The following is a 15,827-nucleotide window of genomic DNA, read 5'->3' as shown; positions in this document are numbered from 1 at the left end:
ATTGCTTCTACTTTTGCTTTAACTCAAAGGTTGTCTATTATGCATGACAACATATACTAAGCAAAATGCTTCCTGAGGTAAAATGATGAACGAAATTTAACAAAGAAAAAATTGGAGGACAATATTTAAAAATACGAATAATAGTTATGCAATCAATAATGTTCATCCTTGAATAAGTATTAATTAGCATTTTCATGTCTTTATTCTTTTGCATTCCCAGGAACATTTAGTTTTTGTGGATTCTCATTTATTGAAATCAATATGGCTCAAGTCAGAGACAGTCCCAAACTGGTGTTTTTGCAATTTAATTTCTTTGGTTGTGGAAGGGTGTGAATTTTTAGCAGATGCGGTACTACCTTCTCATTTACTTCCTTTCCTAAGTAACCTAAAAACATTGGAAGTACGGAACTGTAATTCTATTAAGGCAATATTTGTTAATACAAAGGTTGGACCTCAAGGATGTCTTGGCCTTCCACTTCTTGAAAAGCTCTATGTGGGAAACTGTAAAGAGTTACTAGAAATTGTTGCAAAGGAAGAAACAGACACTGAAGATGCAAATAAAGTGATTACTATTTTCCCAAAGATAACATATTTGATGTTATTGAATTTATACAATTTGAGGTGCATTTATCCTGGGGTGCACATTCTAGAGTGGCCTATCTTAAAAGAATTACATGTTGTGCACTGTCCGATACTGAAATTTTTCACAACAGTAGTCCAAAGTTCTCGAGATTTACCTTCAGAATATCAAGATAGTTTTCCAACAATCCAACAAACCTTTGTCTCACTTGAAAAGGTATGCTTGTTATTTTGATATTTATTACGATGAAAGCCCTTGCCTCAGTTTCTGCATTTTGTTGTTTTTCGTTATTTTTGTGTATAGATTCTCCTCCTCATGTTACAATTTTGTGATTAACGTTATACTGTATTTATGTCTATAAAACTATGTTATATAGAGATAGAAATTTCTAATACAGTCATAGTATATATGATATTGAGGGCCAAAGAGTTGGAAAAAAATTCTAATACTGTCATGGTATATTGTGGAACTGATACACAATATTTTAGTTTACGATTACCATTGATCCTTGTTAAAGAAGAAAAAAAATCACGATTGTGGATTCTCATGGTTATCATGACATCTTGCATTTTTAGATATTTTTTATGTCCTTGTTATAGTCGTATTTTTACAATATTTTGCAAAATATTGCTAAATTATCAATAACAGCATTGTTAAATTTAAAATTTACTTTATCATTAATAAGGCAATTACATGGGATAAAAGTCATTAGATTTCTAATTGATAAGTCGTTGAAAAATGTCAACTCTCTCGTGTTGCCTTTTGATTAAGATTCTTATATGTTTGAATGATATTGCAGCAAGCATTTTAGTTAAATAAATAAGCCTTTTAATAATCAATGGCTCATTACCTGTATAATTGAATTACTTCTTCAGAGTTTCACCTCCAAGTTCTATATAAACAAAAAGCCCATTAACAATTTTACCCCCAAGAACTTATCTATATCAGTGCCTCTATTTCGTAAATATAAGAATTTTACAGTCCTAATTGTTTTTCATTTTTTTTTTTAACTAATTAAGAAGCAATAAGACTATCATGGAGTACATATACTAATCCCACTCTTTTAAATTTAAAAAAACAATATCATTGCTAGTAACAAATTTAATACTCTTGCCAATTTTCTTAATTCTCATGATTTAGTTAATGGAGTTCTATATTATATCACTGTAGTAGATATGTTAGATCACTGGTCACAGTTAGACCATAATTTTCTTTGCATTAATTTATTTTTGTAAAGCAATAAACTTTTTGTACTGTTATCTGGCATAATTTTTGAAAACTATATATTTTTTTTTTCTCTTAGATATATACATTAAATCCTAATATTTGCCTTGTCATCTTTCTTATTTATTTTGAATCCAAGGTTACTCCGAGCCTTAAGGTGCTGACGCTTGGTAAGGAAGAAGCCAAGATGATGGAGCAAGGAAAACTTCATGTTGATCTCCAAGAATTAAACATCCTCAGATTGCAGTGCTTTCATGATAAAACAGATGTATTTCCATTTGTTTTTCATTCCAAGGTGCCACTACCCAGCACTAAGTACCTTTTGGTGGGACATAGTGCCTTCATAGAGATATTCCCAGCTCAAACACCTGATGTAGACTATACTAAAATCCTTTCACAGCTTAAGACATTGGAGCTTAAGAATCTGCCCAAGCTTGAATCCATTGGATTTGAACACTCCTGGATGCGTCCATTCGTTGAAAATCTACAAACCATACATGTTTTGTATTGTGACAGTTTGACAAACTTGACACCATCCATTGTGTCCTTCTCCAAACTGAAAAAACTTAATGTACAGAATTGTCATGGTATAAAATACTTGTTCACATCATCAACTGCTAAAACATTGACTGTACTGAAGGAGATGAAGCTGGTCAATTGTAAATCAATAATAGCAATTGTGGCCAAAGAGGGAGATGAACCAAATGAAGGTGAGATGCTATTCATGGAGCTTAGTATTTTGACCCTTAGCTCATTACCAAAACTCGGAAGCTTTTACTCGGGGAGTTTCACTTTAAGTTTCTCGTCCTTGAAAGAAGTGTCATTCACACAATGCAACAGCACAAAAGTTTTCCGTCTTGGTGACAAAGTACCAGATGAATTGAAGGTGACAATAGATGGAGTCGTTTGGGAAAGTGATAAAAATGAAGTTCTCATGCAACAGATTGATGAGGAAGCCTGAGTAAGTATAATGACAGATTTCCAACACTTATAATGTTGTTTGCTAATGTCTTCTTCAATGGTTATTAATTAATTGAGAAGCGTCGTTTATATCTAATAATGATCCTTTCATTTCTGATGCTCTCAGAATTTCTGATGCTTTATAAATATAGTTGTAAGCCTGAATTTATTACTTTTCAAAGTTTGATGCTGCTGCTTTTTTGTTTTCAATGTTTGAACTGTTTTAGCTTACTGGAATTATCTAATGAAATTGTTTTTTGTTTCATGTCAAAAATCAGCGAGACTCAATGGTTCCAAGAGAGGATAAGTTGGTAATCAAGGAAACAACTATTGACAAATCACTGGATTTGGAGTACCGTGTTCGTGAATAAAGTTTGCTTCTCTGTCTGCAGAAAGTGTGTCGTTCTTAAGTTACATTTGAGTTTGTTTTGAATAAAGTCCTCCAGGAGGATATGTGTGCATGACTTTTAAGTTTCAAGAATTGTTTTCATGAATAAATTTGCCCTGTATTTCTACAGGTGGTTGGTTTGCTTTGTTTTTAAGTTTGAGAAAGAATTTCTATAAATAAATTTGAGCTGGATGTATTTCCAGTGAACAATGTTTCATGGACAAAGTTGGATTTGTATGTATTGATACTGGTACTGTGCATGATCTTTAAGTTCAAGTTCATTTCATGAATAAAGTTGACAATTATGTCTACATGTGCCTGTAGTTTTCAAGTTAGAAAAGGGGTGTTTTTGTAAATAAAGTTGACATGTATTTCTACAGGAGGATTATGTGGTATTAAAATTGCAGAAAAAATGGTTCATAAATAAAGTTTACTTGAATTCTATGAAGATGTGTTTATATATGTTTTATGTGATAATTCTAGTTTCTTTAATTTCCTTATAAAAAAGGTGTTCAAGAATTGTGCTTACAATGTTCAGTAGTTTAACTTTTTTAAAGCATATGAAAGGAGATACTTGTATATAATCAATAAACCTTACAGTCCGAGACGCCCAAAGTGACACTGTAGATCGCAAAATTTGGGTTTTCTGCTCCTGTTCACCATTCCAAAACTTCCATCCCGTTTCCCTTTTCCTCGTTTCTTTCATTCCTTTTCCTGTTTTGTTTGGATCCATTTAATGCCTTTTCCATTCTGACAGTTCTCACAGGCTTTTCTTCTAACGCGCCCCGAGTGTTACTTAATTTCTTTGTTTCCTTCCTCAGGTCTCCTTCGTTCCCTTTTCATTCTGTAAGCTTTTCTCGTTCTCCTTTTGGGTTTGTCTGGATTCGGCGGAAAGGTTTGTGCAGAAAACTTTCGATTTCTATCTCCTTTTCAATTTCCTTTTCGATTTCCTTTGTCTCCTTTTTGATATATATGGATGGGTTTGGGTTTCGTTTTCATTCATTCGCTTTCTCCCTCTCTCGCTCTCTCTTTCTTTGTTGTTTGTTTTGGGGTTGTCTCAGATGGCTGGTAGGTTTGTGCGATGCAGTGCCCGGAAGAACTTCCTGACGTTTCAAGGTCTGGGTCGCAAGGATTTGGGAGGTAACTGGTTATCTGAGTTCGTCTTGATTCCAAGGTTTATTTTCTTGCTTTATTTATTGATGATTTTTTATTTATTGTTCGGTTTTGGGATTGTGGTTGATTCTTGTGTTTTCCTGTTGGCTTGATCATGATTTTGTTGTTCCATTTTTTGTACTATGCAGTGCCGGGAAGAACTACTTGGCGTTTCAAGGTCAGGGTTACAAGGATTTGGGAGGTGACTGGTTATCTGAGGGAATGGTTCTTCTTGATGCTAAGGTTTGTTTCTTGTTTTATTGTTGATTTATGGTTCATTTATTGTTGATTTTTGTGTTTGTTTGTTATGCTGTGCTGTGTGGGATTTTTGTTATTCTTTTTGCTTTGTTGTGGTGGTGATTTCGTTTTTTACATATTGTTTGAGATTCTTGTTATTCTTATTACATACTGCACAGAGATATCAAACCAGATAATTTCCTCTGGGTTTGATTGTTTGTCCGATGTTGTTCCTGGGAGAACTACTTGGGGGTTCAAGATCCGGATTTCTAAGCTTTTGGAGGTTCAAGATCCAGATTTCTAAGCTTTGGGAGGTTGTTTTATTCTACTTCGGTTGAAATGGTTCTTGTTGATACTAAGGTTTGTTTCATTTGGTTTTAGATTTATTTTGATGTTTTGCTTTTTATTTGGAATTGGATTTGTTATTTTGAGTTTGTTTTTGTGTTTTGTGGATTTGTTTTGATGTTTTGTTTTTTGACTGTGCTCATTTTTATCTCTCATATTTCTTCATGTTTGCCCTGTTTTTGCAGAGGAGTTTATGTCCGACCTATTTGTGCATACAAGGTGAGTTTTGCTTAACAACCATTCTCTTTTAAGGTTGCTGTTTTGATTGTTTTTATCATGTGATCAAAGCATTCTTACCATCAATAAAAAGTCTTGTGTTTTCCTGTTGGCTTGATCGTGATTTTGTTGTTCCATTTTTTGTACGATGCGGTGCCAGGAAGAACTTTTTGGCGTTTCAAGGTTAGGGTTACAAGGATTTGGGAGGTGACTGGTTATCTGAGGGAATGGTTCTTCTTGATGGTAAGGTTTGTTTCTTGTTTTATTGTTGATTTATGGTTCATTTATTGTTGATTTTTGTGTTTGTTTGTTATGCTGTGTTGTGTGGGATTTTTGTTATTCTTTTGCTTTGTTGTGGTGGTGATTTTGTTTTTTATATATCGTTTGAGATTTTTGTTATTCTTTTTTGTTTGTTGTGGTGGTGATTTCGTTTTTAGGGTGGAAAAATTCACACTACTGTTCGGAAGCAGCTGCTATACCTGTTTCAGAGGAAGTTGGAGGAAAGGCTTGTCTATGTTTTGTTTGTGGTTGATGCCAAGGTGTGTATTGTTTTTACAATTTTTATCCTTATTTATTCTTTCTCCTTCTCATTAGATTTTGTGTGTTTTGGTTGTTTGGTGGTTTAATTGAAGGGTTCATTTGTGATTTTTTTTTTCTTTTGCAGGATTTGATTTTAATTCTTTGTTTCATTTCAAGGTTTGAACTTATTTCTTGTTTTATTTGTAATTCTATTTTGTATATTTTGTATCTTGTTTCTTTTTCATCTAACAATCGAGTTATTTCATTGATTTAAATCAAAATTTGATTCAACCCTTTGTTTAGTTACATGTTGTATTGTATTTGCTGTTTGTGAACTCAACGTGTTTGTTTTTTTATCACGATACATGATGTGGTTTCAGCACCAAGATTTGCTTCTATGTTTTTGTCATTAATGGATATTTTTCATTCGTTTTTGTGTATTTTGATTCTTTGCAGCTTCCATGATTAAAGTTACACTATAGACCATCTGGTACCATTCTTGCTTTTGATTGTTTGCTCTAAATCTCCAGGTACGCCACGTCGTTTGGGTTATTCATTCATTCATTCTTCAATCTGATAGAAAATCATGAAATTTATCAGAGTATTTATGTTTGTTTTTCGCATACTTTGCAAGATTTACATTTTTTCTTGATTTAACAATTTCATGAAATTTGACTAGCTTGAAAGCTTATGCATGAGTGATTTTGAGGTTTCATTGCTTATTTGATTGATATAGTTAGATTATGATGGCTTCAACTGTTCTCAATTTCGTTAATACTACATTAGATTGGGTTACACATGCTTTGGAACCTGAGAGACTGCTTCCTCCGTTGATGCTTTGCAGTTTGGGCTTTGCACTAGGATGTGCCTACCCAGCACTTTTTTTTTTTTTTTTTCTGCAGTGTTCTCTCCTGCTATCTGTGATTCGTTTTCCTCCTCTTTTGCTGTTTTTGTTTTTTATTGCTTCTTTATAGGTGTTTCGGTTGCTGTTGATTCATCTTCCAGGGCGTTTCCTTTTTGTGTTTCCCTGTTCTTGTACTTTTATCCCATCAAGCACTTCTTCTGCTTTTGGGTTTTATTCAATAAAATTTGCCTATTAAAAAAAAAGGCTTTTGTTTAGTTCAACTCTTGGAGCAATTGCAGGTGTTACTGGTGTTGTTTGGGTTATTGCACAAAATGCTTGGCATTGGGGATTTTTCATAATAATTATTGCTTTTAAACAACTACAATTTAAATAAATTCATCTACCATATGCTTATGATAAAATAAATATTTACAAAACTTGGGTTGAAGAATACGATTGTGAGGATGGTGTTAGATTCCAGGTATGGTTCTGGATGTATGTTCTGCATATATACAAGGATTTTGATGAATTGGGTATACAGATCCTTATGAGGTCAATGATTCTTCTTTTGTTAATGTTCATTTCCCTGTTTATTTTATTGCTGATTTTGTCCATATGGTTGATTTTATCAGAGGTTTACTCAGACAATTAGGGGAATACAGGGTGCCATGATTATAAGCGGAAGTTTCCAAATGGTTATGGGATTCTTAGGCTTATGGAGAAATGCTGCCAGATTCCTTAGCCCACTTTGTGGTGTCCCTTGTGTAACTTTCACTGGACTTGGTCTCTATCATCTTGGTTTCCCTATGGTATAAATTATTATGCAAGTTTGTATTCAAGAGGATTGTATTCTTGTATCTTACTTTTATTGTTTCATGTAATTTAGTTTCTATAAGTTTAGTACGTGAGTTGAGGATTATAAGTTTATATGATATGATTCTTGTACTCTAATTATTCCAATCACTGTTGCATCTGGCATCAGCTGTTGAAGTTGGGCTTCCAGGACTAATTTCGATGGTTTTCATCTCTCAGGCAAGTATAATGATTTTAAATCCATGATATAATTATCTTAAATTTAGATTCTAATGCTAAATCTAAATGTGTTTATTGTGTTATACGATACCGCGGTATCTTCATCGTTATATAAGCACCAAGAAGCCTACATTTGACCGATTCACAGTTCTATTTTCCATCGCAATTGCTTGGTTATTTGCACAGCTTCTTACTTCAGGCACTGCATATAACAACAAGCCAGAATTCACACAAAATAGTTGTCGCAATGATCGGGCTGGTCTTATTAGTTCTGCTCCATGGTAAGAAAATGGACACTATTATGTTTTGTCTTTCATCAATAACCTTCGTGCATTTTATGAATCAAAGTTTGAGATTGTTCATTTTATGGATGTTTAAATTTTAAGAATGCATCATAATGGTTCACTTGTAACAGGTTTGCACAGCCAAAATGAATTTGAGTGATGAGGTGGACCTAGAGGATTATGTTTCCCGTCCTGACAAAATTAGTGCTGCTGAGGTTTGTTCATATCTGATGATCTTCATGTTTATTGTTTTATGCAAAATAAACTTTTTATAAGTTTTAGGACCGTAGATGATTCATCTAATCAAAATTTATTGTTTATCACTTGCATTCCATCATCTTGTGAGGTTTAAAACAAGACTATTTAGAACATGCCCCAATAGTTGGTTGATAGCTTCTTTTAGAATTTGGCATAATGTATCAAATATATAGTTTAAGAGTAGTTGAAAAAATAAGATGCTACTTTTGATAGTTTCACTTGAACTGAAAACTGGTGTTAGAAAGAAAACTACCATGTTTCTTTATGAAGTCGGAATATGTTTGTGTAGTTAAATTGGATTATAGGGAAATACTTTGTAATCATATAATCTTAACATGTTTAACCGCGAATGAAAATTGACTACTATACAATAAGACAAAAACCAAACCATTTAGAAGGATGCCTCCATTAATTATTTATTTGATGATTGTTTGTGCTGCAGATTTCTGCTATTTGTCAAGAAGCGGGAATGCATGCTGTTCGTAAGAATAGATATGTCATACTGCCAAAGGACTTTGAGAAGGGTTACAGGACCAACGTGAAGAAGCCTGATACTGACTTTGAATTTTACAAGTGATGATGGGGTTTAATCTCATTTGTTTGTGTACGTACGTATGGTGCAGAATATAGTTAAAGATTACATTTTCTAGAGTAATTGTGGGTCATCAATGTTTAACAGAAAAATGGTGAAATGTTTCTGATTCGTGCATACTTTTCATCTTATTATGTAATGCAGATTAATTTAACTTAACGATTAGATTTATTGTGACAGCTTAATATTTTGCGTACCTGCATGTTTGATTATTTACTAAGGTATAAAAACCCAAGTCTGGACAAATTAAAATAAAACATTGAGACCAAACCTGCTTTCAATTTCCCTCGGTGAAACATGAAACGATATGCTCTGAAGTAGTTTTTACTGCCAGTTGTTTTAGTAAAAAAAATTGTGATATATTTTTTCCATTTACATTGTCCAAATACATTCTATGATTAGGATTTTCCTTTTAATCAGAATGAGTCAATAATCAATCTTAATATTAAAGTTAATAAATTGATTTTTTATTTATTTATTTAACTTTGTACTAGGATACAATTCTTAAACTTTTTGAAACCCAAAAAATATTCAGCTTTTATTTTTTAAGAGACTGATTAATATTTGTTTATATTTAAACCATTGTATTTGTTGATATTTAAACCATCATATTTTAAGAGACCGATTAGGTTTATGTTGTGATTACAAAAGGGAAAACATATAAAATTCAAATAACAAATATATTTGCAACGAAAATTTTACTTCTCAGATCAACTTCTTGAAAAAAAAAAAGAAATTATAGGGAAAAAAGATATAAGATAATGCATTATCTTATATTCAAAAACTTAAATTTTTTTTTTTGTTTTATACGAATAACGGGCTACATGTGTCCCATATGGGCTAGCCCGTATTTTAAACTGAATATTATGATCGGGCTAAAAGCCATAAAAAAGAATCGGGCTAATATTTTAAGGTTCAAACTCTATATATATTCGGGTTTGGCAAGACAACCAAACAAGTTAGTCTATTTTAACAGCTCTACATTAAAAAACAAAAATTGTGTATTTTTTTAATAAGAAATTGTGTATTTTCTTTATTATAGTTGCAAAACAAATTATAGTCAATAATTATTAAAAAATATTGTGTATTTTCTTTACTACGTGTCTCTTAAATATGATTAGTCAATAAGGATGAAAATTTGACCCATCCACAGTGGGCACCCGGAAAAAATACTCGCAACGGGTAGAGTAAAACCCACATTTGGATACAGACATTGATATGAGTAATTACCCATAAAAATGAGCAGGTATGGGTGCGAGTATGTATATCAATTTATTTTATATCCCACCACATACCCACGTATCCACATAATATATATCTATTTATTTTATTTATATTATTATATAATAAAATATGTATATCAATTTTAAAAAATAAAACTCTATTAAACCTTATACATTTTTAATAAAAATGTTTATTTATAAGATAATGCAAACTCAATGTGAATATATCAACAAATATATGAATTTTAGCATGAGGTTGGTAATGATTTTGTTTATAATTTTCATTAGTCGACATTAAAATCTCTTAATTTTTTTTAATTCTCTTAAAATTATGTGATATTTTATAATTGATCGATGAGTTTTTCGTAAAAATGCGGGTAACGGGTATGATATGGATACTTAGGTACCATATGGTATGGGCACGGGCAGGGACAGATCCATAAATCTATAAAACGGGAGGCCGGAATAACTAAATAATAAATATTAAATAAATAATAATTATAATAATATTTAAATATACTCAATAAAAAATACATCACATTGTTTATCTAAATTGTACACGACATTGCTCTATATCATAAAATTCATCTACAACCGAATTTGTATTAAATTTTTTAGCAATTCTTCTCTCGGTGTAAGTAATCACATAATTAGTTTGAAATTCATTTTCTATCTTGTTTCTCAACCTATTTTTCACAATCTTCATATCAGAAAATAATCTCTCACTTGTAGCAAATAATCAGAACTAACTTAATTAAATTTGGACTTTAGTAATGTATAATATATATTATCAAAATATTTTAAAGTAAATTGTTACAATTACTATGTTGTGGGTACATGTTTTGCACCAAAAGGTAGTTACTAATCTTTAAACACATCTCTCAAATATCAATTTATGTGTATATATGTATCTAGAACAAGTGTATCAAAAAAAAAATACGACAAGAGGGGGGGGTCTCAGCCCCTACTTGCCCCCCCTTATGTCCGTCCCTGGACACGGGTACAAAAGTTGTTACCCAAACGGGTATGAGAATGGAGACATGTATTTTTTCAACGTGCGGGTATGAGAATATGTATCATAGTACTCTTACCATACCTTACCCATTATCATCTCTAATAGTCAAAATATTTATCATAAAATAATTATACAAAAATATTTTCAATAATACATCATAATTTTAGTCTAAGTTTTAATCTCCCAAAATTCTTATCATTGATATTATAAAAATTTAATTTTAAATTTAATCCACCCGTGCGAAGCACGGGTAAAACCCTAGTGTAGTACAAGGGCATTAGTTACATGAAAGAACCCGCTTTTAGGTATTGTTAGTTTTTTTTTTTTTTTATAATCTTAGGTATTGTTAGTTAGTTTAGTCCGCATAATAACATCACTCATACTTATTCAACTCAGGCATATTTTGGTTCAATGGTAAATTTTTTTGCAACCATCATTATTATGGTATATATGAAATGTTGTTCTTCTTTTTATGTATCAGCAGGGCCGGTTTTGGGGCAGGGCAAACAGAGTCCGAGTCCAGGGCCTCCAAATTTTGGATTTGGATTATCTCCTTCACTCTCCTCTCCATCTCTCTCAATCCTCTCTATCTGTCTCTTAATCTCACTCTCTCTCATTATTATTTTAAATTTTTTTATTGAAGAGAGAGATTGAAATTAAGAGACAAATAGAGAGGATTGAGAGAGATGGAGATGAGAGTGAAGGAGAGGATCCAATCACCCAAATTTTGGGGGCCTCAATATTTTTTTCCGGCCCATTGTGTAAAACACTAGTCAAGTAGAGTTGTTGCGAATTTGAAACAAGAAATGAATCTTGCTCTAGTTGTTGGCACGCCTGATTTAAAGTCTCAGTATCTCAAGGTTGTGAGTTCAACCCCCAATCTCTAGTACTTTTGTTTTATTTTATTTTAACCCATTTATAATCAACACTTCATAAGCTATTTCAAAATTGTTTCCTTTTTTTAAAATGGTGAGTATTTCTATAAATAAAATCACTACTTTAGTAAAACCAAAATCACTACTTATAAATAAAATGACTACTTTAGTAAAATCACTACCTAAAATCGGCCGAAAAATCTAGAATCGTCCCTGAACCTAAAAACCTCGGCCGAAAATCTAAAATCAACCCAAAATCCTGAAATCGGTTATAAACCCCAAAATCGGCCGAAAAACCTAAAATTGACCGAAAACCAAAAAATCTACTATAAACCCATTTTTCGGCCGATATTAGGATTTATAGCCAATTTTTGGGTTTTTCGGTCGATTTTAGGGTTTATAGTCAATTTTTGGGTTTTTGGCCGATTTTAGGTTTTTCGGACGATTTTTTGGGTTTAGGGTCGATTTTTGGTTTTTCGACTGATTTTTTGGATTTCGGCCGATTTTAGAGTTTATAGTCGATTTTTAGTTTTTCAGACGATTTTGTGTTTACGTTTGATTTTAGGGTTTTTGGCCGATTTTAGGTGTGTTTGGCCGATTTTTTCGATTTTTCGGCCCATTTTATGGTTTTTGGTCGATTTTCGGTTTCCGGGCGATTTTATGGTTTATAGTCGATTTTAGTTTTTTCTGCCAATTTTATGGTTTTTGGCTGATTTTAGGTTTTTCGGCCGATTTTATGGTTTATAGTCGATTTTAGGTTTATCAGTCGATTTTAGGTTTTTCGGCCGATTTTTTCGGTTTTTTGGCCGATTTAATGGTTGATAGTCGATTTTAGGTTTTTTAGCCGATTTTATGGTTTTGGCCAATTTTAGGTTTTCCGGCCGATCTTTTCGGTTTTTCGGCCAATTTTTTGGGTTTAGGCCGATTTTATTAAAATAAATAAAATTAAATGAAAGAAATTCAATTACATTACCCAAACAAAAAATTTTACAATTGATGAAATTTCAACACTTTATCCAATCACTGGAATTCGAAAATCAAGGGAATTCGATTGAATCAATTGAATTGCCTAGTATTTAAAATCTCTTGAATTTCTAGAATCCCTCGTTCAAATACACTCTTAAGTTCTAAAGAGGTAATTTTAATCCTCTATTTGATTAAAGAAACATTTTAAACTTCTATTTGATTTAATATATTAAAGGTTTGATTTTTATTTCACAAATTTCAAAACTAAAATTACCAAAATCTCATCTGAAATTAATATTGACTCATAGTTATTAGATTTATCAATCGAAGAATAAATATTAAACCTAAGAGCACTTAGATAAGAGCGCAAGGGAAGTGGTAGAGTTAGAAGCAAAATTTCATATTCAGCATATATAAATAGCCTAATAAAAAAATCTCAATTGTGCCCTAAACTAATTTCTAAAATTGTCAGTTTTGAACAAAAAATCTCGGTTTTTGCTCTATCTATTAACTAAAAATCTCAATTTTGTCTTACACCAACCCCTAAAAATACAAAAAATAAATAAATAAATAAATAAATAAATTTGCCAGAGCTCGAGCAACTGCCAAGGGTTGCTGGTCCTTGGCTCTGCCCATGGGCACGGGTCTCTTCTATCTTAACCATTATCCTAGGTTTGATTCTTGACTTGGACATACAACAATGTATAAACTCTTAGGGAGAATTTGTGACTCATTTAAGTTTCGTTTTTGTAGTTGCGCAGAAGATACCCGATTTATAAAAATAAAAATAAATATTAAACGAAATTGATTACATTAATTTAATAAATAAAAAAATGTATATCCTAAAACATATTTAACATCAAACTTAAATCAAAATTTAATAATTTTACTAAAATATACTTTTATCAATTTTAAAAGGCTTTGTCACTAAATTCGTCATAAACGTCCTATCATATTTTGTTTACAATGTAGTTAATTATGAAGAGTGAATTTAAAATCTTATACATTTTCCCAAACTCATCATCATTAAATTAGATTGACCCTGAATGCACTATAGCCAAAACATGCAAATTCACAAGACTTGTATTGTAAATACTATTTAATTTATTTATTTTTACAGGAATTTAAAACTCATCACCATTAGATCATATTATTGACCCTCATCGAATGTGCTATAGCCAAAACGTGCAAATTCACAAGATTTGTATTGTAAATACTATTTAATTTAATTTATTTTTACGAGAAATAACTATTTATTTAATGAATTAATAGCCAAGATCCGCACCACCCGGAACTCACTAGTCACATTGTACTACTTTGGCAGCAATAAATTTAGTACTTCTCGAAAAAAAAAAACATTAAACACAGTGCATTCACATTGTTTTTTTTTTTTTTTACTAAAAATAAAGGATATTCATTCATTCAAACTGATAGAGTACATTGATGTAATACAAATTCAAATTTGCTAAAAACAAAAAGGATGAATCATAGTGCATTCACATTGTTGTTTCCTAATAATAACGTCATCGAACGACACAATCACTACGACATCACGCAATACATCTTCACACTCAGCCATTGGGTGCCAACATCCAAGATCCATCTGAATTAGTATTTATTTACTTTTTATAGTAATTAAGATTAAGATGCATGAATTATTATTTTTTGAATAAAATTATGTAGAATAATTTTTTTGTTCTAGAAAGTAACAAGTTGGAGGAAGATACATGGAAAGAGAATAATAGGGACCACATGCTATGCAGTTGGTGACAGCTACAGTCGTGCGGTCATGTGTTTATGACCATTTAATTTTGATCGGACGGTCTATAATAAAGACATATTTTAATTCAAAGTTTAGTCTTTAAATTTCAGATCTAGATTTTATTAGATTGAAAAAGGCCAAATTAAGAGGGAGAGAAATAGGATATAGTAGTGAAAGTGTAATAGAAATATGGAGGAGGATCATGGAAAGGCAATGGAAGAGGTTATGAGAGGGTGTGAGTATGCTAATAATTTATGATCAATACTAATAATTTGACAACAATATTTATTGAACATCTTGTGAACAACATCCTCAATTCCTTTAACAATGTCCTCTTCCTCTTGGACAAACATAGCAAAATACAAAAGAATTTTTCCTCCATTGCTCCAATAATTAGATCTGTTGATTTGGAAAAAAGTTGCAAGGTGATGAGTACTTCTACCACCAGAGGATCATGTTACAAAAGAAGAAGGTATGTAATTAAATTAGGTCAAGACTATAGTGTATAATTGAGATAAGTCTGTTTTTTTTTATCATAATTAGATTAGATTAATAAGTCTAACTGTTAAATTAAATGAGATATATATATAATTTAACACATATATAGAACATACTAGTACAACATAGTGAAGCTTATTGATCAAATAATAAAAATATATTTATGCATTGTACATATTAAACAAAACCACGTTACTATATCATCTCGTATTGCACTATTTCTTTTTTAAGGATACATATATTTGTACAACTCATTTTCTTTTCTTTTTTAAATAGAGTCATCATATATATATATATATATATAGTATTCATTACTATGTCGACCACCATAATTTGGTTGGATATTCACGAAAAAACTAACTTGATCTATCTATTCATTATAATACCATCCGTAATTTTTGTTGGAGATTCTTATAATAAGAGACTAGAAACAGTCTTCGATAATTACTTTTTGAATGGATGGATTGATGATTAGAATTAAATTATGCATGCAGAAACACTACACAAACATGGGAGGAGGTGACAAAAATTCCAACAGATGATGATGGACATCGATGGAGAAAGTATGGCCAGAAAAATATCAACAATTCTCAATACTCAAGGTGAGTGTTAATTATTAGTATTTAAAATTATTTAAAATATGATTACTTCCATAATTTATTTTCAAATAATTGTAAAACAATCCTAAAAATTTCCCTTTTCCCATTCAATTTGATACATGCAGGAACTACTATGTCTATAGGTGTACTCACAAGTATGATCAAAGATGCCTAGCAACCAAACAAGTGCATAGAATTCAACAAAAACCTCCCTTATATAAGACCACATATTATGGCCACCACACTTGTGGAAAATAC

At 31.5% G+C, this 15,827-nt stretch overlaps 2 protein-coding genes across 26 annotated transcripts in view; both read left to right on the top strand.

Moving 5' to 3' along the window:
- Positions 1–3,463, top strand: part of LOC123895675 — a 30,527-nt gene extending 27,064 nt beyond the window's left edge. For all 4 annotated transcript variants that reach the window (XM_045946142.1, XM_045946140.1, XM_045946139.1 and 1 more), the window contains 3 exons: positions 221–796; positions 1,944–2,765; positions 3,043–3,463. In XM_045946142.1, the coding sequence (XP_045802098.1) occupies positions 221–796; positions 1,944–2,765 (1,398 nt within the window). In that variant the 3' untranslated portion in view covers positions 3,043–3,463. The remainder of the gene's footprint in view (positions 1–220; positions 797–1,943; positions 2,766–3,042) is intronic.
- Positions 3,464–3,734: 271 nt separating this feature from the next.
- On the top strand, positions 3,735–8,816 carry LOC123898107. Of its 22 annotated transcripts, none has more exons than XR_006805250.1 (10): positions 3,735–4,047; positions 4,240–4,292; positions 4,454–4,547; positions 4,721–4,901; positions 5,072–5,345; positions 5,540–5,641; positions 5,767–5,798; positions 6,078–7,778; positions 7,913–7,996; positions 8,482–8,816. XR_006805250.1 is itself a non-coding variant. In XM_045948973.1 (7 exons), the coding sequence occupies exons 1-5, from the start codon at positions 4,214–4,216 to the stop codon at positions 6,088–6,090; spliced, it is 354 nt and encodes a 117-aa protein (XP_045804929.1). In that variant the 5' UTR covers positions 4,054–4,213; the 3' UTR covers positions 6,091–7,778; positions 7,913–7,996; positions 8,482–8,816. The 22 variants fall into 22 exon arrangements, 17 of the variants coding, with proteins under 17 accessions (XP_045804933.1, XP_045804935.1, XP_045804928.1 ...); XR_006805249.1 differs by having other exon boundaries at positions 4,240–4,326; XR_006805247.1 differs by having other exon boundaries at positions 3,735–4,326.
- Positions 8,817–15,827: the final 7,011 nt, after the last annotated feature.

This window comes from Trifolium pratense, linkage group LG7, assembly GCF_020283565.1.
Source record: "Trifolium pratense cultivar HEN17-A07 linkage group LG7, ARS_RC_1.1, whole genome shotgun sequence".
NCBI classification, from domain to species: Eukaryota; Viridiplantae; Streptophyta; class Magnoliopsida; order Fabales; family Fabaceae; genus Trifolium; species Trifolium pratense.
This window is presented reverse-complemented; position numbering and strand designations above follow the sequence as displayed.

Coding starts and splice junctions, on each gene's coding strand:
- LOC123898107 (XM_045948971.1), top strand. CDS start 4,214: ATGGCTGGTAGGTTTGTGCGATGCAGTGCCCGGAAGAACTTCCTGACG. Junction 4,327..4,453: donor GAGTTCGTCTTGATTCCAAG/GTTTATTTTCTT, acceptor TGTACTATGCAG/TGCCGGGAAGAACTACTTGG. Junction 5,642..5,766: donor TGTTTGTGGTTGATGCCAAG/GTGTGTATTGTT, acceptor TTTCTTTTGCAG/GATTTGATTTTAATTCTTTG.